The 26,876-nt window shown below is 43.5% G+C and overlaps 4 protein-coding genes across 11 annotated transcripts; 3 read left to right on the plus strand and 1 right to left on the minus strand.

Moving 5' to 3' along the window:
* Positions 1-204: 204 nt before the first annotated feature.
* LOC135397383 (cap-specific mRNA (nucleoside-2'-O-)-methyltransferase 1-like) lies at positions 205-16,760 on the minus strand. The gene is made up of 28 exons (XM_064628947.1): positions 16,613-16,760; positions 14,779-14,832; positions 13,940-14,005; positions 13,420-13,461; positions 13,297-13,353; positions 13,196-13,237; positions 13,047-13,127; positions 11,542-11,573; positions 10,979-11,140; positions 10,826-10,918; positions 10,695-10,766; positions 10,537-10,631; positions 10,409-10,481; positions 10,162-10,354; positions 9,987-10,096; positions 9,827-9,923; positions 9,634-9,766; positions 9,326-9,511; positions 9,202-9,258; positions 8,928-8,985; positions 8,030-8,098; positions 7,831-7,974; positions 5,529-5,651; positions 5,382-5,473; positions 5,210-5,326; positions 5,009-5,130; positions 4,224-4,482; positions 205-302 (listed from the first exon to the last, which is right to left on the minus strand). Exons 1-27 carry the CDS (start codon positions 16,644-16,646, stop codon positions 4,235-4,237), a joined length of 2,652 nt encoding a protein of 883 aa, XP_064485017.1. The 5' UTR covers positions 16,647-16,760; the 3' UTR covers positions 205-302; positions 4,224-4,234.
* Positions 16,183-19,414, plus strand: LOC135397384 (uncharacterized). 4 transcript variants are annotated; one of them, XM_064628951.1, is made up of 6 exons: positions 16,183-16,241; positions 18,487-18,544; positions 18,595-18,680; positions 18,734-18,829; positions 18,884-18,931; positions 19,181-19,414. In XM_064628951.1, the coding sequence occupies exons 1-6, from the start codon at positions 16,212-16,214 to the stop codon at positions 19,238-19,240; spliced, it is 378 nt and encodes a 125-aa protein (XP_064485021.1). In that variant the 5' UTR covers positions 16,183-16,211; the 3' UTR covers positions 19,241-19,414. The 4 variants fall into 4 exon arrangements, with proteins under 4 accessions (XP_064485021.1, XP_064485022.1, XP_064485019.1 ...); XM_064628952.1 differs by lacking the exon at positions 16,183-16,241 and adding an exon at positions 17,967-18,238; XM_064628949.1 differs by lacking the exon at positions 16,183-16,241 and adding an exon at positions 18,230-18,317.
* Positions 19,415-19,797: 383 nt separating this feature from the next.
* On the plus strand, positions 19,798-21,611 carry LOC135397388 (multiple coagulation factor deficiency protein 2 homolog). Its single transcript, XM_064628964.1, has 3 exons — positions 19,798-19,888; positions 20,270-20,456; positions 20,540-21,611. The coding sequence occupies exons 2-3, from the start codon at positions 20,275-20,277 to the stop codon at positions 20,991-20,993; spliced, it is 636 nt and encodes a 211-aa protein (XP_064485034.1). The 5' UTR covers positions 19,798-19,888; positions 20,270-20,274; the 3' UTR covers positions 20,994-21,611.
* A 134-nt stretch (positions 21,612-21,745) lies between these two features.
* Positions 21,746-26,637, plus strand: LOC135397386 (isoaspartyl peptidase/L-asparaginase-like). 5 transcript variants are annotated; one of them, XM_064628961.1, is made up of 6 exons: positions 21,746-21,834; positions 23,099-23,309; positions 23,368-23,510; positions 23,561-23,724; positions 23,777-24,009; positions 26,242-26,637. In XM_064628961.1, exons 2-6 carry the CDS (start codon positions 23,108-23,110, stop codon positions 26,439-26,441), a joined length of 942 nt encoding a protein of 313 aa, XP_064485031.1. In that variant the 5' UTR covers positions 21,746-21,834; positions 23,099-23,107; the 3' UTR covers positions 26,442-26,637. The 5 variants fall into 5 exon arrangements, with proteins under 5 accessions (XP_064485031.1, XP_064485028.1, XP_064485032.1 ...); XM_064628958.1 differs by lacking the exon at positions 21,746-21,834 and adding an exon at positions 21,994-22,145 and having other exon boundaries at positions 23,082-23,309; XM_064628962.1 differs by lacking the exon at positions 21,746-21,834 and adding an exon at positions 21,996-22,145.
* Positions 26,638-26,876: the final 239 nt, after the last annotated feature.

The raw sequence follows: 26,876 nt of genomic DNA on the forward strand, positions 1-26,876 counted from the left end.
GCACAAAAATATTCCTAATATGATTTTGATGCCTAAAGTTGATAAAAGCTAAAGTCCTACAGCCATAGTGCACTCATTGAGTAGCAAAGGCTGATGTACTATATTTACTGTCTGTGCTAGCACTTTTGGAATCCACACGGCTGGAATCACAATACACCATGACAACATTGCAATTATGGTACGGGGACGTCAAAAGAAACCGGGCATTTCAAAAACTCTGTTTATTCCTTTAAAATGCCACCCAGCTTGGAAACAATCCAAAAACGTCCAGCTGTCGCCTCTATTGGTGTAGTCTTCAGGTCCTGCAAAGTGGGTCACACTTATGACCTCAGTGATAATCAGCCAAGTCCTTACGATTCCTGTACTGCTGTACCGGTACTTTATCGTGTACAACTAGCTGTGTAACTTTTTGCCAACTGAAGGTACTTTGTCATAGATTCACAAACTCTCTATTTCGAGTCAGTTCTGGTTCCAATTGAAAGTTGAATACACTGTTGTTGGGACAGCTTTCATAACTTAAAAAAGTCAGTTTCAAATTGAATGTTACAAATGTGGAGAGCTTGCAAGGTGGTGTCTCCATAACACACATTTGCTTTGCAATTTGCTAGAAAATAAACATATAGCGCGAGTCGAAATAAATATTCGGCACAGAGCAAGACTATCACAATCCAAACAAAATTCCTCTGGGACTTGTTGAGTCATACAACATATGCTTCATATACGAGATACACGTGCCATTGAGAAAGTGCTCCCTAAAACAAGTAGGAATTGGAACCCCAACCAGTTCATGATATCAAGAGAGACCTTCGAGGGCAATTTAAATATGTACCGAGTGGGTCACAGACATCCCCCCAGCTGAATAATTCGTAAACAGGTGGTGCTGTTGAAAACATTGTAGTGGATGAAGGAATTAAAAGTAATTTAACAAACATAACACAAACCTGACGGAGCCCAGTTGCAAACTTCAACCGAAACTGCTATCAAAAAGTTTTTCTTTTTTTTTCACTGATCAATCCTGAGACATCGGCCTAGAACCGAACAGCGACCGGCTCATTTATGTATGCCAACTATTTAAATAAAACACCAAACTCATACTTTTGCTTTGCGCGCTCTCGGAACCTCCGTTTTACCGATCGGGGCCATTCAGCGAAAAACATTCCAGAAAAAATAACCGCGTCAACACTTAGCGATTTTTTTCTCGAGTACCTTATAATCGGCTTCAGTTGACAGATTTCTTGCGTGCAGCAGCGTACCGATGCGCCGCTCAGCCATCCAGCTGTCAATTACGTGTTCACGTTGGGGGTGAGAGAAGATAAGGACCTCCTTCTCTACCCGACAAGTAGATAGCACTGGTGCTTCATTCATCGTCATAACAGCCTCACCTACTGAACGACAGCACAGCATACCAATCGGGCAAAGACGACCTCCATTCGTGTGTGAGCCAGACACACAATTGGTAGCCGGATAGTTGAGGTATGCTACTCTGCACAACAAATATGTACGAATCAATCACTCCAAGAATCACAAAGGTTTCTTTTTTTTTTCTGGAATATTTCTGGCTGAAGGTTCTGATCCATAAAACACAAGTTCCAGATTAAAACGGACGTAACTGCAATAATGAACCCCCCCTTTTTGTACAACAACCCCCGTGTTGGGATTCTGGATAAACCACTGGCGCCACCTGTTTACGAATTATTAAGCGAGGGAACCTTCTTGAGGCACCTGGTATAGTATAATTAGGGTCTGACTCTTTAAATGTCTCGGATTCGGGGGTGGGGAGTTGGGTTATATCTTGAAATCTGAAATTCGGGATGCAATCGTGCGCTATTGATACAATCAGGTGTTATCTGGTTACTTTTTCTTTCTGTCCAACAAGCGGCACATACCAGTTAGAGTTGGGCACATTGGTCAAACACAAATTCCTCGCGATTTATAGTCACAAACGGCGCACGACGTAACACTAAATGTGCTTCGCTTAGTTTAATGTTGCACTCAGATGCGTGCACAGACTGCTACTACATCGTGCATGTGATACAAGATAGAACATTATACATGATTAGTTACAAGTTGGTGAACAATGGGTGCTTTCAATTGTCAGTGCGACTAGCGGCATGTTAGGAAAAGTGAAGAGCCAAAAAGGAGAACGACGACGACGATATAGACAATAGCTCCTTTCTCTTTTTTTATGCGAATCATGTTCATTCTAGAACATTTCGGTTATGTCGGCAGGCGTGTAAGTTTGTTGCTATAAAGTGTTTGTAGTTTTTAACTAAATAGGGTGTCCTTTCTTTCTTCGGATACGTACATCCGCAGTCTATACGATCAGGTATACTAAACTTTAGGAGTTTTGCATCATTTGAATACCTTTGCAAATGTTCCCGCGCTATTATCGCAGCCTCAACTCTTCCCACTTTTTCGGGGAAGAAAAAGTGAGCAAATTACGCGAGTATATACTTGGTATTTTCTTGCATTTGTACTTTGTGTATTTTATAGAAACTGCAATTATTTCCCTCTGTCGCTGTATTCAAACCTTGAAGTTGCGAATACATTTACTGGCACCTATAATGCGTGTCGTATAGCAGGACCTATATTGTAAGCGCAGAAAAGCTTCCAGTCACTTCTGGGAATGTGTGTAGGAACTATGAGATGTCACCAAGTTGTCACGAAAGCTACTCTTTGTACACATGGGCTGACTGAAGCTCTCCGTAAATGAATGTATTTATTGACGATAGAGCCGCTCACTCGACTTGGCCGACATGTCTGATGTTAAAGAGATGCCTTCCATGCCTTCAGAAACTTTTCTAATTCCTTCCTTCATTTCGGTATAGTAACCCCGGGGTGGGACAGCTCCAGCTATTAGATCACGATCTTTTATGAGAGACAACGTTTGGAGGTTGAAAGCAATCATTTATGAAACCATAGCGAGTCCGGTGGCCTTTCTTCACATAGGAATCAGTCTGCGTTTCACAATTTCGGTTATTTCCGGCGGGTTTCTTCGCACTTTCAAGTATACTTCAATGTCTCCATATTCTTTGCCAACATCGCAATAGTGCGAGCACAGAAAATCACACGTCAATGTTGCACACTCAGTACGCTCACGCTTTCGGTTTACAAGCTACTTAGCAAGCTCGCATCACACAGTTGACGTCGAGATGGATGCGAGACATGGCGGCGTTGAAAACGCGATGACGACGATCGGGCAGATTACGTTTCAGGGGGGCATAATGTCTGTGAAATGCATCGCTATACATTTCACTATATGCAAGTTTTCGCGGCTCCCTCGGTCACACTCAATGTGTCAACGTGAAACTGAGCCAACAAAGCTGCGAGACTACGTTCCAGAAATCTTGCAAAAATATGCTAAAACTGCGAATGCTGTTCAAATAGCATTTACTATTCCACTCGATTTTTGACGTTTCACGCAGCTCTCGTATATACAAACGAGAAATTACCTAAATATATATACGCAGTCAACCCCCGATTTCTGAACAAAGACCGTTTCCTCAAAAATTTTTCACAAAACGAGGGATTCATAAATTGAGGTATAAAAGTGGGTGTGTGCCAATGAAAGAAGAGATGGTCATTTCATAGCATTTTTATTCGTTTACTCGTATTAACTCCAAAAAAAGGTTTGTAATACTAATACTCTGGCTCTCCAGTGTTGATTTTGCCCAATCTGACCTTGTGTTGAATTGCCTGCTGTTAGCATACGAGTCACTGTGTAAGACCTCCATAGTCATTGACCCAAGATAATGTTGGACCTCAGGTGACCTCCATCGACCCTCGTATGCTATTGACGCGGGCAGTGCCAGTAAAATGTTCCCTCTTTGGATACTGAGGGCTCAAAAATCGAGGGGAAATACGCAGGAAGTGTTTCACAAATCATTCTTAAAGTGAGGGAATTCACACATCGAGAGTTGACAAAAACACAATTAAAAGACCCAATAGACCCAAAGTATAAATGCTATCCTTGGAAGACCCATATTTTTACTGCTTTTGCAAGTTTCAGTGACACAAAAAGGTGCACTGATGTCCCGCTGCGAATGCACTGTAAGATGGCCTGCTTTGAAGGTTGGTGTGACTCATGGTGAGACTATCTTACTAGGGTCAATCTTTATATCATCCGTGAAAAAATTTAAAAAATGATATCACACGTTGAGGTGATGCATGATGTCCTAAAATTAGGTACAACGTTTTGGTTCTTAAAATAACGCCTCGTGTACCTTCCTGAAAGTCAGACGACAACCTTGTCCTCGATGAAGGCCAGGATGGTGTCCTTGTGAACTTTTCCATCGTCAGTAGGGCGTTCTGGTATGCGGAGCAATCGAATCCCTGGTTGCCAGAGCCACACTAAGGATGTGGTGAAGCAAGATTTGAAGTCTGCCACAGCACTGGTGGGTCTTTCATAGATGCTCTTTCCATTGCTCATATTGTAGTAGTAGGTCTTCTTTGAACTGCGACTCACTTGCTCATACCATGGACCTACAATTGATAAAAAGTCATTAAGTGTTGGCTGTATTTGGACACTAACTTGGAAAAACCTGCTTGTGTCTAACTATCCACTACCAACTCACATTATTCTGGCACCCAATTTATTGTGTCAACTTCCAATTCATTTTTCTCTATTGATGTTTATACAGAGTGCGTTTTTTATTCGTTACAGATTTTTTTAATAAAAAAAGGTACAAGATCGGCGGAGATGTCCAATCAAGATCAAGGCAGACGTCCTCCAGCAGACAGTATGTAACTTCTAGAGGACTCATTACCTAATATTCGCTAATACTAACCTTCGGATAATTCGATCAAATTTCACGTTCCCGTCAGGTTCCAATTAACGCGAGTTTACTGTAATTCGGATCCCGCAATGCCCAAATTATTACCGCAAATTATATTAATTTCCATTTCTGTTGCAGGTATTCCGAGTTTGCGATATCCGTTTCTTTTACTCGCTATATTTCCGCTTCCCTTTGCGTTACCTTTCCAACATGGTGTAACACGGAGGACTTACTTTTGGTTGTTCGAAGTAGGAGCATTCCACTGGGGTAAAAATGTTTCTCTTCCTCTTCTTGTGGGAGGCAATAAGACAGACGCATGTTTCGAGCTCCTCCTTTTTCCAGTTTCATGCACAGCCTTGAAAAAAGCCATTACTAGATATTATAGATTAACCGCGAACATGACTAGATGACATAGACTAGACTAGGTGACATACCTTTCAAACATGCTGCCTGCGTCTTCAAACCTGAACACTTCTTTCACACGTAGGGGTATCAAGTCATGCCGGTTAGGTTTGGAAATGGCTTTTACAAACTTGTTAATCCAGCGTATCCTGCGAAGACAACGTTACGAAACCATGTCCAAAAACGTGAAAAGTACTTAGTTACCTGTCGTCATAGTGCTCATCTTTGATTACTTTTTTTCCCAGAACAAGGGCATCAATCACATGGATTGTGTTCAATCGTTTTTGATGGCGTCCCTGAAAAAAAGGGCACAGTGAAATGAAGAAGAAGATGGGAACAAAATGCACCCACCTCTCCCTCCAGTTCCTGCACAGTCTCCCCATAAAAAAGAGTGTCAGCAGGAAGTTCCAAGGAGTCTGTCACTTTGTTCCATTTCTCCTGGGGGTTCCCAGACCACTGGTAAACGTATTTCCTCTGTGGGATATTTGATTCTTTCAAATTGGTGCACTTTTCTGGTCAGGATTGTGAAAGCATGACATGTATTGCAAGATGTTGTTTGCCAACACTGACTTTTTCTGGTTAAATGCCTTTCCCATATTCAGGAGGTAAAAATCGGGCGCTATTTCTAAATCTGTAATTCGGGGCGGGCACTGTTGACACATTCGGGTGTTATCAGGTTTTTCCCCTTTCTGTTCGGCAAACGACCTGCAGCAAAATAACTCAAGAATGCTAAAGTATGTATAATGATTAAACGTGCATGCCTTCATGATTTACAAGAACCAGGGCCTGTTTGCATAAAAGTTGAGTCCTTGGCTCAATGGCATTGCTTCCCGCACGTGTTCCCTGCTCGTGCAGGAGTCACTGCGGAAGTTGCTGAGATTGAGTCTGAGACCCCAATTCAATTTTTATGTAAATGGGCCCCCATCTTGTAACATAACGTCTGCTTCACATACAGGGTGTGGCACGAAACGTGTCATTTGGGGCCTATAAGAAAATATGCGGTCAACGGCTCCCGTGCAGTTTGCCATCTTCCAAAAATATCTTTGTCGAATTTCAATTGAAATTTCCTATTTCAACTCTGAAATTTGGATAAGCAACATAGCGTTTTATTACAGGATCAGGAAGCCCATGGTGAACTTAAAGGGACTATCGCATCTGTCCCGGTCGATTCCGAAAATGTAGTGCCGTTTTACTCCGCGTTCATCACCGATAATAATAATAACGCCGAAAGCCCGACGCGAATTGGTGGCGTTGTTCCTGTGCAGTTTGATATAACATTTGGCAAGAGCAGACGACGCATTCCGGGTTTCCCTCTCTGGAAACATCACACGAACGAGGCCAATCACTGCGCGCCCTTTGACGCGGCCAATCATGGAGCGGCCGGAGGGATCTTGGTAGCCTTGGCGGCCAACAGACAGGTGGGCGAGCGAGACGGAATTCTAGGGGACGGCGTCTTCTCTGTAATCGGCTCGCGGAATGTTGTTCCTGGTTAGCGTCGAACGTGTTCGTACAGCCAGGAGTGTAACACCGCGTTTCACGCAACATGGTTACGTCAGGACTCACACTGGTAAGTGAAAGTCAGTGTATTTACCGACGACTTTTCACTTAGCACATGGCGATGAGAACGCCAAGCAGACGACCTCGGAGACAATCTATGCCTGTGCTGCACTCCCATTCATGTGCCTGCCTTACGTCATTTGGCTGCAGATGGAATACGAATACGTTTATTTCATATGTAAGCTGTTTCCGGAAGAGAAATTTGGCCAAATTAACTCTGAAGCGGTGACGAACATTACCCTATCGGTATCATACGTGCGTTCCCGGATGCGATAGTCCCTTTAATCGAATACACCGGAAACCGAAATCTCTAATGCTACAGCGAGTGCAAAAAAAAAAAAAAAAAAAAGTCAAAATCGGCTTTTTCTGACGTGCGTATTTCGACTCACGAAACCGGCTGCAAGGATGCGATGAGAGGAGGACATGCCCCTGCCCAGATGGTAGACAGATAACTGCAAAAAATAAGGCGAAAGGAAGAGACATTGCGATAATCTGAGGCTACGTGGATTCGCACTGGTACAGGGCAGGGGCATGTCCTCCTCTCATCGCATCTTTGCAGCCGATTTCATGCGCCGTTGAAATACGCGCGTCAGAAAAAGACGATTTTCACTTTTTTTTTTTTTTTTTGCACTCGCTGTAGCATTAGAGATTTCGGCTTCCGGTGTATTCGACTAAGTTCGCCACGGGATTCCCGATTCTGTAAAAAGAACGTTATGTTGATTATGCAAATTTCAAAGTTCAATTCAGAAATTTCAATTTATTGCAATTGAAATTCGACAAAAGTATTTTTTAAATATGGCAAACTTAATTGCCGCACGGGAGCCGTTGAGCGCATATTTTTCCGTTGTACCATTTTCTTATAAACCCCAAATGACACATTTTGTGCCGCACCCTGTAGTTTATTATTGCGCTCCTGCGTGTCAATTATATCAGGCATGCATACTAAATAGTGTGCATGATATGTGATTCCAATTCGGGGAGAAGTCAGGTTTAACCCGAAATGGCCCCAACCTGATTAGTGAGGGAATAATTGGGGGGGAGGAAATTGGGTTCAACTAAAAAAATCTCAGAACCTAATCATACTGGATGAGCTTACACCCAAGCCTAAGTAGAAAGCCTTATTATCCGGTGGTTTTCCCTCTCCGCACACCAGGCAGCGGTAGTCGTAGACGCTCTTCATTTTCCGCAGTTGAGCGTCTGTCAACTCACCAGGCTTGCTGTCAAAGTAGGATGTGTCATTCTGCACAATTTTCAACCAATTTGTACAATCCTTGTACACTAAATTCCTGACTGACCTTAGTGAGCTCCTTGAACTTGGCACTTGGATTCCCCGCCTTTGGGTGAGCTCGAGCCTGATCAGGAACCTACAGGGAATTATTTTGTCATTTACAAAGTGACATAAGCAATAACAGTACTCTAAACAAAGAGCAATAACAATTATCGCATCTATAGAGTTTCATTTTAGAATACATAGCGTTTTAGATAGAATACATAGCGAGAGCATTTTAGTATAACGGATTTTCTAGATGAACACTACCAGAGTTTCTTGGATGTCTTTCACCATCCTACAGGTACTGGTTGGACAGTGGTTATTGTTATATGTACCAAAGAGGAAGATGAAAGTTAGAGAGCATCCACCTGAAGAGGAAGGTTAACAAGCTGCGGAGAATAGGTAGCAGGCTATGCTATGAACAAAGAGAGATTGGAAAGTGATATGTACATAGTGCCATTTCTTTCACCGCAGACGGTATTCCTAATGCCTTCTTATTACGACATGCTGACTTATGTAGTGAGTACCTTTCTCAGCTTTACAAAAGGTCTTTGTCGTCCCGCAACAGTGGAATGTGGCTAAGGTTATTCCTGTACATAAGACAGGCAGTCGCACGGACGATTATCACCCGATATCGCTGCTGCCGACATGCGGTCAACTCCTCAAACGTGCTGTATTCAATTACATTCCTCGAGGATAGTAAATTTTTCAGTCCCTTTCAGCGCAGATTCTGGGCAGGGGTGCTCTCTCTCGGAAGGTGAAACTGCTTTTACGAGAGAGAATGGGAGTTGGCAAGGTGCGATTTTTATCGGGAATGGGTACCTCTCTGGAAACTTAACTTATTTCCGCAAGGCTCAACTTTCTCCTATGTCTACGCGACTACTTTTCACTTTTATACAGCTGTCAAAAGTGAACACAAGTACCTTCCACAGTTCCAGACACTCTTTACGCAGGTTGCTCTGACGTTCTTCGTATAAGTTTCTGAAACGGTCAACATGTATTAGGCACTCATTTTAGCAACACTCCCTCGATTTATTGCTTCTGAGGGGTATGTTACTTGCAGAGTTATCACAAAATTTCGTCATTGTGTTTGTACCCATAATCACAGAGATAACATGCAGCGGCAGTCATTGTGTTACACTAAAAAACTAAGTAAGTAGTACGTAGCGCAAGTGGCTTTTCAACGACTGGACTTACGCATTTTGTGCGAATGCTTTGATCTTGGACAGATGAACAACTTGGAGACGACCGAGCCTGAAATGCAAATGACACTTTCTCAAAATTCTTTTCTTTTCTTTCCCTGTCAGAGACTGAAACATACTCTTCATTGGAGTCTTTGATGTACTTGAAGAAATCTTGATCATCATTGAGAATCTCGAGCGGAACAACATCGGTGATGTCATCGTCACTCGTCACACTGGAGATTTTCTCAAAACGGCAGCAGAGCTCGTACATGTAGTCTTGGATGTCCTTGGTGTCCTGTCGTCTCCACTTGCAGACAATATACCTAATACAGCAGGAGGAGCACAAGAAGCAACACATGTCTCCTCTCTCCGGACATTTATGTCGAGAATGAGAGCCATTCCAGTAGATGATTGACTCCAAGAGATGTTGCAAGAAGGGCCTTACCTTTCTGAATTTGCAGGCCGACTGGTATTTGGCTTGAAGATGCAGACATGCCTAAATGCTCTGTACATAAGGTAGACTAGACCAACACTGAATGGCGTGAAGATATCAAAGAGTTTGCAAACAAAATGACCACCTGGAGCACAAAAGTCACGTTGAGCAGCATTCATAGAGCCACTCGTGCGGAGGAACTCGCCTGTTCTCAATATAGAGAGAGCTGCACAGAACTGGCAGAGGTAGAGCCGCTTTGAAAGGATTTCTTGAATATTTTCTTGTCCCTCGACTGAAAAGCCCTGTTTGTAAAAGGTAGATATTTTCCCACGTGTTGAAGAAGCAATAGGTGGAAAGAAACTTACACCATCTGCCATGACAAAATGAACACCCCCACCATCTGTGTTGTCTTTAACAAATTTCGAGAAAGACCGCAGGTTTTCTGGGACGAATACGTCGCCGTCACCCGTTACACCTATGTCAATTAAAAAAGCCAATCAATGGAACCCTATGAACCCTGGTCAGTATGAAAGGGTGTACCATAGTAAGGTTGAAAGGTATCAGGTGGACCAGCAAAGAACTCTTCCAGTTTGAAGTCGTTAGGGCCTTTAAGCGTGAAGCCAAATCCTTTGGCCTGCCAACCTTTGCGCCATAGGACATATTCTGAGAATCCACCTGGACCCGCACAGACGTCCGCAAAGTACAGCAACCCTTCGGAGGCCACTAGGGACTCCTGGAACAAGTACTTTCTTATCAGGAAACTCATTAATTCCAACAATTGACTTACCCCATCTTGGTCCCTCGGATCCGTAAACATAAAGTCAAAGGCAGCGTCAATGTTGGCCATTTTCATGGCAGCCCTAGAGAAAAAATTTCGCTTGAAGGCCATTTAACACCAGAAGCAGAACAAGTGACCTATTTTGAAAGATTCCTCCACGAATAGTCTCGAAGGGGTTCGATCGTGTCCTGGCTCTTCGCATTTCCTCTGGTTCTAGCCCATCAAACACACTCTACAGAGGAGGCAACAACAAACTCAACGACAAACTCAACACTGTTTTCAACAACAAACTCACCTTGCAGGAAATAATTTCTCCGAGGATCTCAGGATCGCAAAAAGTTGTCTCGTCATCGATTGTCAGCTTTTTCTGCGGCAAGGCAGACACGGCTAAACGGCTGGGTGGGTATCACCCTCAAGTAGACCTACCGCCCCTTCTGTCGGCCACTGGCGAAGTTCCTTTATGTCTGGTGGATCTTCGGTGCACTCGGGTAACCACTTTATCTCCTCCCTGATGTCTATCTGGACCCAAAGTAACAATTGTCAGCTGCAGCTTTCCCTCTGAGAGCCTTTGCTGGCTACCTTCTCTTTGGTGAAGTCCCATTCAACATCGGGCCTTGGTTCAAAACCGTCCACGATGAGACCCAAACCTCGTCTCCCGCGTTGCTTGGAAGCTTCGATGATGTCCGTTATGCCTTGACCACTTTTGCCCAAACCTTTCCCAGACTTGTAACCCATGCTTTTCTATGCCATAGAACATGCCATTTTATTCGTGTTGTTAGACTATTAGGAGTTCTAAATTGTGTTGTCCAAGTTGACACAACAAATACACTATAGACTACACAGCAAGTTCAGCTTGTAGACATTTTGTTCTTTTTAGCTCCAATAATTTCAAATTTTTGCACTTAAATACGACAGAGAAATTCTTGCACCTTAGTTTTAGTTGTCTGCTGACATTGTTCTTGTCTTTACGTTCTAAACAAATGTCTAGAAGCTACAATGCTGCAGATCTAACCATAACCCCCAACATTTGAAACTTTGAGAATCTTAATGGTAGTTATTGAAGAACAACTCTAACTCAGAAGTGGATGGGAAACCTAGTGTTATATCTCTCTTTTCTTTTCACTTTTTTGGAAGTGACTTACCATCAACTTAAGTGACACACTGCTGTAGCTTCCTAAAAAGAGAAAGAAAAAAAAAAAAAAGAAACGAGGCTTAGCCAATGAATGAAATAGTTTTGCAGGGTATATATTGCACACATACAAAGCGTCCAATCGTGCAAAAACTACTGCCAGTCAGCCCAAGAATTGTTGAATATTTTTTTAGAAAATATGTAAAACTCAATTATTGGCACAATATTTTTTTTTTTTTTTGATTGGGTGTTAGCGCCGCGAAGCAACTGTGGCTATGAGCGACGTACAGATGTGGACAGACGGAGAGAGGATAGCAGGAAGGAGTGGGGGACAGTGGGGTTAGTATGCGTCCTGGGCCGACTTCAGGGGGAACTGTGCCGACATTTGTCTGGAAAGTCTTCGGAAAACCCAGGAAAAACCTCAGACAGCACAGCCGGCGGTAGGATTCGAACCCACCACCTCCCAGTCTTCAGCACGACCTTGGTTACCACCAACGAGCGGACGCCCTAGCCCACTCGGCCATGCCGCTGGTGAATTATTGGCACAAGATCACTGGGTTAAGGATTTATAATGGAAGTAAGATGGATGGAAAAAATGCTGCATTGCATTACATTACATTACATTACAAAGCATATGTTCAAAATAATTGAGAAACATCTTTTCCATGCAAGTAAAAACTTGCCTTAACATTTCTTGTGGCCTACTTTCACTTCCAAGAACGTCATTTATTTTGCAGCTGGGCCATTCCAAGCAAGGCAAGTGGTCCAGAGGTGCCACTCATTTTTTTTGTGGTTCCTTACGATTCCGAAAGCAACAGATCAATGGTCTTCCCAAACAAAATTGAACTTTATGGGGTGCAGAGCCCCTCAAAGATGCAGTGCTTGGCAAAAACCTATGTCGTTTTAGCACACATTACGGTCCAGGTGGGGCATGGAGCATGTCAAAAAGTGTCGTATTTGATAGGGAACAGTTAATTTTACCGTATGAAAGCAATTTTCACCATCGCACTCGACGGGCTAGACACCTGTGGCATGCTTGAAATTTGCAAAGTCTGTGCAAGTTTACAAATTTTTCTGCAATATAAAATTCTGGAATTTATTCCTCAGATTTTTTTGTCGAATAGTCCCCGTATTGTAATTTAAGCACAAAAAAATCCAGTCCCTCAGGTGCACTATAAGCCGCGGAAAAAAATCGGGAAGTTGCGAAAGTTCCACAAAATGCCCATTTTTTAGCAAAAAATTTGGTGTGAGCCGTAATGCCTGCTTAAAACGACATGAATATGAATTTCGTTAAAAGATCAATGTTCTGTTGTCATCTGGCGTGGAATGGCCCAGCTACCTTATAACTTCAAAGCATAACATGTCCTTGTTTGTTGTGAGTTCCTCTGACTTGGAGGTTCGCAATATAATAAATGGCACATTGCCTCAACTGACATGTAAATAGCTGGAAGGTGTTGTCCCTAACAGAAGTATTTCTATACCGCGTAAGAAATATTCTCCGAATGGATCGCGACTCACCCAAATGCTGCGCGTCACCTTCATCCTCGGTTTTAGATTCGTCGCTCGAGCAGGGTATGAAATGGGAAGACTTGGTCGAACCTAAAACCAGCCATTTTAATTGGTTCCTCAATGGGGATACACAATAACTGGGGGCCACATTGACTTACTGGATTCTATCCCATCTGTTCTTTGCTTCTTTCTAATCGGACCTGTACGAAATGTGTTCATCACGATAAAAGAGAAAGGCATTTTTCGTACGTTCACCCACCAGTCGGTTGCAGTTTCCGTTTCACTGGAGACGATCCATCCGAGTCGTCGCTCCAACCTGAGCAGAAATACAGATTTAAACCCAAATTAAATTCATTTCACGAAGCTGAGAAAATCGACTTACTAGATTCTTCCGTTTTTCTTTTCATCGTTGTCTTCTCTGAACCTGTATCGTGCATATATTATACTCCTTTCTGATCACGCATTTTTTATAGATTTGTGAGAGATAGATAAGTGGAGGAAACAAAAAAAAATTATGCTACGTGCACCACAGTGTGTGTGCTTGGCAGTTAAATCAGTAAAAGGTCTGTGTATACACATACATTTCTGCCAGCTTTTAATATGTTACGCATTTTTTAATATTGAATTTGCGTTTTAGCTATGAGTATTCGTTATATTACGAAAAAATATCAAGATTATTCGCGAAATGTTGCCCACATATTTCTTCGATATAGGCCAATATCTCCAAATACATGTACATAACATTTCCTATGTCTTCTTTGCATTTCATAATCAGCTCGAGACAATAAAAGCTATTTTACTTATCTTTTCTTTCTTTTATCACCAAAGTGCAGAAAAAGGAGAAACACATAGAGACTAGAAAACAAGATTGGAGTTGCCCCATTCAAAACGTATTTACCCACCTTGCTGGGGCAAACGGTTTTGTTTCTCTGGAGAAGTTGAACCCCCTTCCGAATCATCGCTTGAATCTATATCAATCAATCAATCAACCAACTCATTTAGTCCCAAAGGGTGTTCCACGGGAGGAGTAGAAAGAGAAAATATAAAGTATGCACAACAACAAAAGCTATAGACTACAAGCAGGAATAAAGTGCAGGAGACAGTATCACCTAGAAGCAATAAAAATTTCCGAGAGAAAACACTTACAGAAAATGGACCTGCGCCATTATACAATATTTCTTTCACAGTAATTTTCTTTAGACAAAATTGTTTATTTCCATCCCCTAATCCCTCCCTTTTTAAAAATTACTTGAGAGTTACAAGAATTCAGTCTTACCATCTGCTACCATGAACGTAACCAGCGGAAAATTCAATTTTTTTGCACAAATTATAGCGATCAATCACTTTGCCACAATCTACCGCAGTTATTTAACCCAGAACTCAGCAACAGTGCCACTCTAAATCTATCTATTCTAAAGGATCTTTGTACTTTCTTTGTTAACAAATAGTGGCATGACCTTATGATCCCCAATTTTTGAACATTCTTATTGCTCACTTTTTCTGTATGTAAGTAGCAATTTTCTCCCTTTATGCATAATACACGATGTATGCTGATGGTGCTGACACACTAAGGTCATCAAGTCCTATCACATAAAGTGGTCAATGAATGAATCCAATTCAATCAATGAATTAGTGGATAACTATGGGACCCCTATATGTATATTTGAACCTCTTGTATCGTATTGTTTCCGTCTGATAAATCTGAAATCTGAATGCTCCTTCAAACTAGAACAATTTGTACCTGGCCTTGAGAAATGTTTGGCTGGAGACCCACCATCTGAGTCCTCACTTGAATCTGGAACAAAAAGAAGCGCATAAATTGCAGAGGCTGAACCAACAATTAAAACAAACACAGCCAAGTCAGAGCGAAGGAGGTTTGAATTTATTTTCCTGTCTAAACCCTGAAATAAGAGGACACATTCTCTGTCGCACCCCCTCTTACTTGAACCCACATGGGAAAGAGCAGAAAAGAGATGTTTTCAAATACGAAATGTCTTATTTAAAAAATATCTCTACACGAATTTCATTTGGGACTGCGAGGTAAAACTTGTAATACGAGAGAAAGAAAAACTTTTTTTTAAATTTCCAGGACAGTATTTTGTTTGTGGAATGTTTTCGATATTTGTTTTAGAAGCATCGTTCCTTCTTTTCCGGCATTCAGTATTTTTACCATTTCATTAAAAAGTTGTATCGCCTGTGGTGACGAAACTCCCCAATCATTATCATCAAAATAAAGTTACGTTGATGAGAAACGAATGTAAAAATATAGAGCATTACCTTCAAACTGAATTTGGTTTCTGTTATCACTACCCTCAACACCCCGTAGCTAAGAAACCTGTTCAAGAACCAAAGACCATCTGTATGGCCGAGCGGGTTAAAGGAGCCCAGAATGCCATCCAAAAGCTTTTCTGTTTCTGGTGAGTTACGAAAGGACGTAACTTGACGTTACAACTAACACAGAAAATTCTCCGTACGCAGTATCTTTCTCTGAATAAAATGCCCCCGAACATGGACTCGCTCTCCAGGCCGAAACGAGGAGGATTGTGATGTCATCAGGGTTACAAGAGAGACCGCGCTCCAATTGGCGCACTTTCTTGTTTTCGTTTCTACTCCCAGTTCTCTCTGTGTAGCAGACGACGCCAAACAAGCAAACCAGTTAGTTAGCGGGCTGCACCGAGATGACATCAAAACGACTCTGGCGGCTAGTTTCTGATACTGCCTCCGTAGCACACTGTCGCGATTTTCAAAAATCGAATTCCGCGATATGTATGCATTTGTCGAGTGAATCACTTTGCACAGCGCATTTTCGCAGTCAGGTTAACGGCTTGGTTTCAAAAAAATTGTCATGTTGAAGACCGGGAGGTGGTAGGTTGGAATTCTCTCTCGGGTTTTCCCTAGGTTTACCGACAACTTTCCAGACCAACGTCAGCACAGCTCCCCCTGAAGTCCGCCCAGGACGCATACTAACTCCTACCATCTCTTCATCTGTCAACACCTGTACGTCACTCATAGCCATAGTTGCTTCGCGGCGCTAACACTGAATTTAAAAAAAGGTACCTTTTAAAGGGAAAATATTTTTGTCTGACAGAAAGAGAGATGTACCCCACCACTCAAGTTATGCGAAGCGAGTATCGTCACACTGACACTGACGACGTCATCGCATTGTGTGCGACCATGAAGTTCATTTTTGGCACCCAAGCCAACGTAAGAAGTCTTTGGTTGCTTCAGAAAACCCGATTTCAACTGAGCATTTCTCGACCGCAAGAAACATTTTATCGGGAAATTTCATAGAGCTCGTTTATAAAGAGCAGTTTCGCTTTCCAAGCTTTGGGGGACAACGCCAACATTACACAATTACGGCTACAAATCGCCATTCTACTGTATTACCTCAAGGCGAGGAAGTAACATTGCGCGCTTCCTACGAGTCTTCATTTACTTGAATGTATCCTCGGAGCTCCTATTATCAGTCCTGAAGGGAACACTTGGTGATGATAAACGTTCATGTGGCGACGCAAAGTTATCTACGCATGGCGTACTCACGTCTGCTGACCAGCGCTTCTACCCTTTCAACTTACCTGACAAACATTCGGCTTTGAACATGGATGTCATATTTCTCTAGAAATCAAGTGCGACCAAGTAAACGCGGTCCAAGTTCTTTAGTACCGTCGTTCAATGCATACAAAACGTACGGTAATGGCGGGCGCCATATTTTTTGAACCACGCTGCGACCCCGTGTGGTAATAGTGGAGCCTGAATATGAAACCGAAACTTAAAGTTGCATCACAACTGGAAGCCCGTTAGTTTCAGACTTTCAGTCGAGTTAGATACATGATAGACGTGTCAGACCAGATTCGCGTACAATTGAATATATGTGTCAAACTAGTCAGTTGAGTCACATACATGATGTGAGACACATGAACAAGCCATGAAAGAACTGATGTTCTGAGGCTGGAACAACATAGAAGGGACAAATACATACAAAGCCTCAATTTGCCTAAGAAATTAACGATGAAAGATGAAAGTCACTGAAAAGGTTAGCCAGCTGTAGGACTCGAACCCACATCTTCTGGATTGCCGGCAATCCAGAAGATGTGGGTTCGAGTCCTGCAGCTGGCTAACCTTTTCAGTGACTTTCATCTTTCATAAGCCAATTGCTTCAAGTGGCGATCAACAACACATAAGTAACTAAAAATATGTACAGCACGTCTACCTGATTGCTTCAAAACAAGGGTCTTGAAGAAAAGGTCCCCGAATTCCGGCTACAAATGAATACGTCCGCTATTTAAATAATATTGATCGATAAATATAAAGTCATAACAGACAAAAATACAAAATGCACAAGTAATTCGAAGTATATAGCTGCATATATCGTCCTGAAAACGACTCCCGCACCACCATTATTGTTCTCGCTTGAGAGATACTCGATAAATGGTTTCGCCAGTATGAAAAACAAACAATTCAAAATCGCTCGGTTTGCGCAACGTCCAATTTTTACTGATTGTACATACATATGTAGTGGATATTTGTTGCAACAAGGACGAACCAAGCAAGGTGATGAATCTTAGTTGTGGCTACTTGTAACTTGTTGTTAGGAATCAACCAACGAAACAGTAAAAGAACGTAACCCGCTCCGTGTTAGCGCCACGAAGCAACTGTGGCTGTGGTGAACATATTTTAGAAAGAAGGTTGAGGGGAGGTGAGGAGCGAAGTCCCTCCAAAAAAATAGGGTGATGTGACGTGAGGGAAAACATCTGCAACGAAAATTGAGGTGAGGGCAAAGATCGTGAGGGCCCACCTCTACTAGACGCTCTTTCAGAGCCACGGACTCGATACGCGCCCTGGCGAAGCTTCCAAGGCGTCTCATTGGTTTTCCGGCGCCCCCTTCTTCCATACGTCACGGAGCAGACGCGCTCCGATCTACAAATTGGAGTGATACCGTTTAGTAAAAAGGAGCGCGCTCTATGCACATAGTAAGCATAGAACGCCAGTAAATGACAAAGCTCTCCCACAACACGGGATGTGGTCCATGGGATGTCCTTCTGTGCGGAAGAATGGCGCAGTACACCGCGACAGCCAAAAGCTATATTGAAACCCCGCTTGCCCGTTCTTCGCTTACTCTGACACGCTTCCGAACCGGAAAATCTCACCGGAAATAACGCAAGTTCCTCGCACAGTTTCAGAAGGAGATGAAACGACTGCGAGTAAGGACAAAACATGTTGTCTTTCTTTGGGTTTGTTGATTTGCGTACGGGCAATATTATTATTGGGCTCCTGTCAGTGGTACGTCTTACTCGTTCATTACGCTAGCTCATTCAATGCCGTCCAACGGATCGATATTTCAATCAATTCTAATGCAAAGAGCTGTTCTTATGATGAAAAAACTTTTTTGCTCGGACTCTAATGGATAGGCCCGAGCAAAATCGTCAAGGAGTGCTTTTATTTATTTCAGTTACAATGTATCGGTATCATCCTTGCTGGATCCGCCTCTTACGTAGAATCGGAGACAAGTAAGTCTTTCAGTGGAGTGAATATGATGGAGTAATTCCTTTTGTCGCAGTGATGTACAGCTTTCACCTGGTGTGGGTTGGTTCGTCGTCCGTTCTACTCGTAGCCTCGCTCGCCTTCCTTAAAGGTGTTGGGGATGTAAGAGTTCCTTTCGTTTAAGTGCTGTGTAAAAGAGACAACTTTGTCCATAGAAGTTGCCCAAATTCATGGTTCCTTGGCTTATCGTCATCGTTCCCTACATCTTGTGGATCATAGGCGCTGGAATCTGGGCTGCACTCTATTCGAAGGTACATTCGAACGCAATGAAAACAATGACCAATATGTAATGTATTTCTTCGTAGGTTAGATTCGTTACGGCACCTCTAATATTCGCCTTTGCAGTCATCGAGGTAGGTATATGCCTTTGTCAAAGGATGGCTTCTTGAAGTGAGTCAAGTTTCAGTTGTTATGTTATTCCACTGAAATACAAGAGCTCACTCATAAGTAAATAAAAAGTATCCGAACTGGGTTCTCGCCCTGAGGCGCTATCCCAATTTTTAACTCCTTATAGCCACGCCGTCTGCAGTGAAAATCTTTTTTGTTTCATAGCGAAACGTCTCCTGTTAATGTATGACTGATTTCTGTGTGAAAATATCCAGGGCTATTTCCTGCTGTGCGCGTCTTCCTACTACCGTCTTCTGTTGCGTGAACACCGCTGAAGACATCAGACCTGTGTCTTATTTTGCTTCTGAAGGCTCGTTGTGGGATTCTTCTGAGGGACATACACTACCGAAGGTTATGGACATTGTCATGGGCATGACAGAAAGAGGATATGACGCCCCTGTACTGATTCTATGTGGCAACAGTAATAAAAGCATATATATTTGTTGTGATTTCCTCGTGAGACTCTCGGGAGGTGAATGACGAGCACTGCCTGTAGACGACTCATCATCGTCGTATCTGGGCTTTCAATGTTGAATGGACGGGTCTGTATTATCGAGCCTCCGCTTTTGTACGCTGAGACGCGATGACGATCGCGACAATATGCGCACATGACGCTTCCCACTTCAAAAACTGCTTTGGTGTCCATATGCGAATAAGTTTCGGTTTCGGTCATTGTTGCCAAACGACATTCCAGATTTGTTGCTCGCAGTAGTAGCGTTGAGTAGCGGGCACCTACATATGTGTACTACATTCATGCAAAGATGACTGCTTTAGTCTGCTTTTTATGTATGTGACTTGGACAGCGACGAGAGTTCTAAAAGAAAAGTGACGTCATTGGCATGGGGCCAATATGGGCCAATAGGTGGCGGGCTAAGCGGAACAAGTTTCGTACACACGTGTCTCTTTCCGTCTGTCAGCAACAGGTAAGTTTCCTTCAGCACACCTTTATTGAAAACATATAGAGCAATGAATAAAAAGTAAAGAAAAAGAACCAAGTGATGAAGCTGTTATTTGAATAGGAAAATTGACATGATTCGCATTCTCCGTAATCACCTCAAGCTATTTCCATCCCAATTATGCAGGTTGTGATCAAAAGTAGATCAAGATACACGAATTTTTAAATATTAGGACTAAGGATGTACCTTTCTTGTTCAAGGGCTACTGTTCAGGTTTGTTCGAACCACTGCTCGGCGTACGGATGCGTCGGATAAACTAAAAACTGGGTTTTTGCCACCATCAAAGCATCGACGTTCTAATACACCCAACAAAACTTGCAAATTTGTCTGGTGTTTCTTCGCATTTAGGAAACATGAACAAAGCGCTGTTAGCTGCAGTAGTGCTGAGTACGTGCTGGGCTCAGCATCAGCATCAACAGCCTCAGATGGGAGTACCTCAAATGGGCGTACCTCAGGTTGGAGGGCCTCAGATGGGAGCTCCACAACAGCAGCAGTATATGCAACAGCAATATGGGACGCCTCAACACCAACAAGGGTATCTCTCCTTGCTGAATAGTACATTGGAGCGACATTTTAGTCACGCACACACGGTTTACCAGTGCTCTGTATGTTCCGCAGCTACATGCAGCAGCCTCAACAAGGGCTGGCTGCCCAACAGGGAGGCAGCTTCATCCACAACAAGGCCCACGTCCAAGATCGCGCCCACATCCAAGAACACCTGAGTGAAGTCGTCGGCAACAACCAGGACCTGAGCAAAATGTCAGAGGAAGAACTTCAGTTCCACTACTTTAAGCTCCACGACAGCGATGACAATAACAAGTTGGATGGATTAGAACTGATAAAGTCCCTCATCCACTGGCATGTCGAGGAAAGTAAACACATTCAGCAGCAACAAGGACAACAGGCGGGACAACAGACACCACCTCATGTGCAACACGGAACTACCAAACTCTTCACGGACCAGGAACTGTCCGCCCTCATCGACCCCATCTTGGAGATGGACGATCGGAATCGAGATGGATTCATAGACTATCCAGAGTTTGTGGCTGCACAGAAACAGAGAGGGTTTTAATTTACGTAGGAATTTCATGGGCAAAAAAGGGATACCATTCAAGTACTCCGGCATAACAAGTCTTGCGGAAGCATTGAATAGCACGGTTGTTTTTTTGGAGACGTCGAAGGAGACATTTTTCTAGGGGGACAACAAAGAGGTACAATGGGCCAAATGCTACCCACCTTTTGGGTACTCAGCCTGAGAGTGCCAGTTGGATGTGAGAAATTGGTTGTGTTCAACAGCTCACGAATTTCTCCAAAATGAGATTTTTTTAAAAATAGTTTCTACAACATTTTTATATATGTCTACTTTAGCTAACGAATGTATGTCTTCATCTCGATGTGATTTGTTACGAATCTGTTATTTTTGAGATCTGACTTATTTTTTGGATTGTCTATTCCATACGTTACAACAACAAATTTATTTTTGTGGCAATGATTTCATTGCAAGGAGGTGCCCCATTGGTCGCAGTTATTTGCTCGATGAGCCTTACACAGGTCAAGTGCACATTCTACTTAACATTCCAGATATGTGACAACACTTAGGGATGGCTGAAAGATGGCAGAGAGTTCCGTGGAAGTCCTGCTGTGATAATTTACAAATTGTATTCGAAACAAATTAAATCTTTATCGTTGACACGCGTCTCGTCATTTAGCTTAACAGAATCCACAATAAATTTTTGTTTCCACAAGGCTTTTCGTCTGCTACTCTCGCTCCGAATTTGATGCTCCTATTTATGAGATGCCATTGTGGCCTTTGAGGGCTGTAGTGATAACACTTGGACTTTGATAAGGCATTTCTGCCTAGATAGCATGCAAGTGAGAAGTCGCATATTCGTGTGTCTGGCAGAGCACAGCAGGTGAGATGATGATGAATGATCTTGGGACCGATCCCATTGTATCGGGGATCGTGATGCAGAGGACCCGTTGGGGAGGAGCCCACAAAAGAGGCTCGACGTGTCAATCAAACTTGAGGGCTTTTCATTGGTTGCTGATTTCTATGGGGAGGGGCTGTTTGTTTGTGGTTCCTGTTCCTAGTTCCTACTTGGTATTGGTATATGGTGGGACTGGGATAGTATTGGGGTACTACAGAATGAAAATATTTCTCCGAAGAAAGAAGAATTCGACTGAAATTGGGCACAAGGTCGCAGTAAGATGGCGGAGATAAGCGGTAGACAAATCTCGCTCGTCGTTTGTGTATCGTTTGTTTGTGGTGTCATTTTTGGATATAAACTCAAGTCTTGGCGCATTCAATACTTAAAACGAAAACGCGATTGGCTAGCATCTAGACTACACCGAGCAGAAGAAGCCTTTCACGTGGCCGTACAAAACTGAAAACTACTCCTTTGGGATCCTCGAAAATACAGTGTCCTTAAAGGTATGGGAGCTAGGAGATGCCGTTATGCTATCAATCTCGCTTGCCTGCCTTAAAAATTGTGCAAAATGGAGCCATCAGGATTGTGTACTTACGAATAACAATATTTGCATTGGCGCCGACTGCGAGGGGGCCTAGCCCTTCTCCCCCCGAACTTTCCCAGGGGGTCCAGCCCCCCCCCCCCCCCCCCCCCCCCCCCCCCCCCCCCCCGCGGAAGTCTACCCAGCTGAGCATCATGAAAATCCTGTAAACATTTGCCTCACGATGTCGAAACACGTAATTTCCGCACCCTGCCCGACCTCTGTGCATGAAAGGGGGGTTCCGGCGAGAGTAACCCCCCCGTAACGGGAATTTGTCTGAACTCCTTGTCTTAGGTCTTACTTTACAGCCCCTCCGGCAGATTGGAAACTCTCCCCCTCCCTTCGGTGTAGTTCCGTAGCCAAACTTATGGCTTTCAATAATTAGTGGATGCATTTAAAAGCGAAACATAGGTGTCAATATGATCAAAACCAATTGCACTTGGTGGTGCAACTGAATGGGACTTGATTGTTGCTGTCCAGGAATTTTTGGAGAGGGGGTTCAGCACGGTAGATAAGCAATCAAGGTTAAACACTACGTGACCATCCTGACCTCCCCCTCTAGATCTGCCCCTGGTTGTATTCTTTCACGCCTGGTATACGTGACGTTTTGTAGTCATTAGTGGGTTGGGGTGTTTTATATTTTCACTTTTAGGTGGTTGTCCTTTACAGAAGGTGAATATGCCGTGTCTACCCGTTCTCGTTGTGCATGGTGGTGCTGCAAGGATACCCCAGTCCCTAGAAAGTCCTAAACATACAGGTTTGCTGCAAGCACTAGATGCTGGTTTTGAGCTCCTGACCAGACCTGACGCGGAGACAGCCGCCCTGGATGCCGTTGAAGAAGCTGTTCGAGTGTTAGAATCCCTTCCAAGTTTCAATGCTGGTACACTCCTTCCATTCCAACGAGGAAACACAATTTACGGACACCTTTACACTCGTAGGGTATGGCTCCTCATTGACAGTGGATGGTCGAGTGGAAATGGATGCTCTCGTAATGGAGGGTACTCGGGGCAGAGCCGGAGCTGTAGGAGCTGCGCGGAGAGTCGCCCACCCAGTCACGGTGGCCAGACGTGTTATGGAGAAGGTGGCATTATTTTAACGTTCGCGATCGCTCGTGACAGACCTTAATTTCAGACGGAGCACATCCTATTGGTTGGAGATGCGGCCGACCAATTTGCCGCAGAAGTTGGTCTTCCCCTGGTAGACAACGACAGCCTCGTCTCCGACTTGGCCAGGAAGCGCCTCGAGGAACACAAAACATTTAATGGAACCGTCTCCTCCACGATAAATGATAAACCGTAAGTGTAGCTTTTGCACAATTGAGCCAATTACGAGCCTGCCACGTTTCAGGATGGAGCACGACACAGTGGGTGCCGTGGCCGTCGACTCGAGGGGACGTGTTGCCTGTGCCACGTCCACCGGGGGTCTCACTGGTCAGCGCAAGGGGCGAGTAGGGGACACTCCAATTGTAGGGGCTGGGGGTATCGCCGACGACACTCTAGGGGCGGTCTCTACGACGGGCCACGGAGAAGCCATCATGCGCGCTTGCCTTTCCAAGCACATTCTCTTCCTTCTACAGCAAGGTCAGTTTCCATTCGCAGACAATTGGAAAAGGAATATTTCCCTTTGAGTGATTCCGTGCACCTCCACAGTCGAGCGACACTGGGCTCCATGTTGCTGGTATTTTTGGTGCGATCCTTTCTGTAGATTCTCTTCTACCATTGGCGAGAACTTCAAAACCCACGCGAGACCACTTGTGATGTCACGCAGGTTACAGGAGAGGGAGTTTTGGTTTCGGTATCAACTTCCAAGCTCTTCTGCCCACTACCAACTCTGTTTCTCATTTCTAAAGAGTGTACCAAACTTATTTACACTGTCACTATATGAATTTCGAGTTGTCCCGTAGTCTCCCTTCAACATTCTTTGCTGCATTCTAAATCTGTCCAGGATGGTGTTCTAGTTTTGAGGTGGGAGGCAGACGGTAGAGCTAGCGCTGCCAGGAAGAAGCCAATTTCTGCGCATTTTTGCGTTAATTTTACGTATATCGCGTTGCAGAGAGAAAGGGACAACATCTCACGAAAACACAAGGAGGCACGCGAGATTCAGCGGGATAAATTAGGTGGGACTCTGAAGGCAATCGAGATTAGTAGGATTTTATGGGAGTTACCCAGATTTCAAACAGAAAGGCAAAAGAGCCAAGGCGAGCTTCATCTGTGGACAAACACAACAATAGAGCCTCCGAGAATAATGGTAATAACGACTAACATAGCAAGCTTTTCAATGTCATCTAGAAATTTCAGTTGGAAAGATACTGTGTATAACAATATACTAAAGACACTGACCAGACTCCTAGGCTCATTGCTGTTTCGCTCCTTGCCTTCACGAACTCAACATTGGAATGCTATTTATTTTTTGAGTGTGGTACTTAAATATAGGGACACCCCTGAAAACTGCGTCCCGCTTTCGGCATACTTGAAGACCACAGAAAATCTTTTTTTACGAGCTTGTGCCATATAATTTTTTGTATATTGACCCGGTGATTCTTTGGCAGAAATAACGTCGAGGAGATGCAGTTGAACACTCTCGGTTAGGTTGTGTCAGAATCGATGGACTCCCACAAATCTCTTATCTATGGTCTCAAATAAAGAAAAAAAAAAACTGCCATTTTGGGCGAACTAGAAGGTTTTTCGTTCCGGAGCACAAGAGCGCAATCACACAGTCAGTGTGCTTGCACTGCCGGTTAGTGTTTTAGAGTCGTCAGTTTTGTTTTAATGTTTTTAAGACAGACTACGACTAAAAAGCCCACATAACCACCTTCTATCGTATCCATTTTTATGTTTCCAGATGGAATTCTTGAACCTCTGGGATTTTTGCGTTTCTCTTTTCTTTCCAAAAACCTTCAAAATCGGCATAACCTTTGCCTCAGAACCCGAGTGATTCGCCATAAAATGTAAAGAGTAGCATATAGCTAAGAAGCACACATCCTCATTTACAAATCTGTGTGTTGTTCGTGTTCATTTTTACGAAAATCATAGATGGAACTGGTTTGAACTGTTCTTGTTTTACTCCGGAGCTGAACCATTATCCTCGGAAGCGGAACAAAAAAACGTTTTTCATCAACAACCCGGCCTTATTGCGTATTTGAGCTCTTGGCAGGTACTATCCTGCACACAATGATTTCCCTTTGTTAGCCTCCAGCCATGCTCAGGTGGCATTGTTTCGGCAACGAAGGATGTAAAGGTGACTTTGCAGGCTACCGATTCCTATTCTGCAAGGTGACCTCAAGTATGCCCTTGTTGTGCCGCAATCCATCTCTGATCCGCCACAAATCATCAGAGTTGTTCTCGTCGCTTAAGATCACCTGATGTGTGAAACTTTAGAAAGACACACCTTCGTCCAGTCAGTGTTGATGTAATGAAAGAATTGGGGAAAAAGGCAACAGGATTCCAAAATGAACCCTTGGGGTTTCCGGTGTTGATGTGTTGGTGGGCAATGTCCACTCAAGAGTGTCTTTCTTATGGTATATGGTGCTGTTGGACAATCTTGCCTCTTCATGCTTCCTGTGTGGAACTTAACTGCCCATTTTTGCAAGCATTCTTGGAAAATTGGGTGGTAAAAACGGTCAGGCAGTGTCCACTGTCGTACCTCCCATTTTAATCGTAACATTTGCGTTCGTGGAGCAATCCACATTAAGTGTCCCTATAGTTTTGCACCGGTTGAAAGTGTACAAAAAAGTTACAAAGCAGTTTCAAGCATGCTGAATGAGGTAACGCAGCGTCCCTATATTTATGCGCAATACTGTTCTCTCCCTGCAGGACTTTCGCCCCAAACGGCTGTGGACAAATCCTTAGAGTACATGAAGCATCTGACGAAAGGTGGCTGTGGTGGAGCCATCTTGGTGACACCCAAAGGAGAAGTAGCAGTGGGTTTTAACACTGTCCAAATGGCATGGGCTTCTCGTGATAGAAACTCCTCTCACTGGGGGCTCTGGCCAGGCCAGAAAGACTGCCTTTAGCAAGCCTCTTTTTCATTCTTTATAAACAAAGCAGAGTTGATTAAACCACAGATAATGATGCGTTCCAGGAGAAGAGGGAAATATAGGAATCTTATTTGATAGACAAAAGGGGCTTCCTTGGTTTTGGTAAAGAAGAAACTGCGATGGCATGAAAAACAGTGTTTCCGCGATTAAAAAATCTAATTGACACCTTTAATGATGACTTAATTGTTCCTTTTAATGATGAACTAGGTAGCATGCTGACAACTGTACAAATACCATTTTAAAGTTGAGACAGAAATTGTACTCAACGCGAGACATCCGATTCACAGCCATACCGAGGGCCTAAAATGTGGAGACGTCAATTTCCAGCTTAAAGGTCCTTAAATGTTGCCATTTGCTACTTTAAACTTCCACTCACAGATGGCAACACCCATTTCCCAGGAAAGCAGCAAA

Source organism: Ornithodoros turicata, chromosome 6 (assembly GCF_037126465.1).
Source record: "Ornithodoros turicata isolate Travis chromosome 6, ASM3712646v1, whole genome shotgun sequence".
NCBI lineage: Eukaryota > Metazoa > Arthropoda > Arachnida > Ixodida > Argasidae > Ornithodoros > Ornithodoros turicata.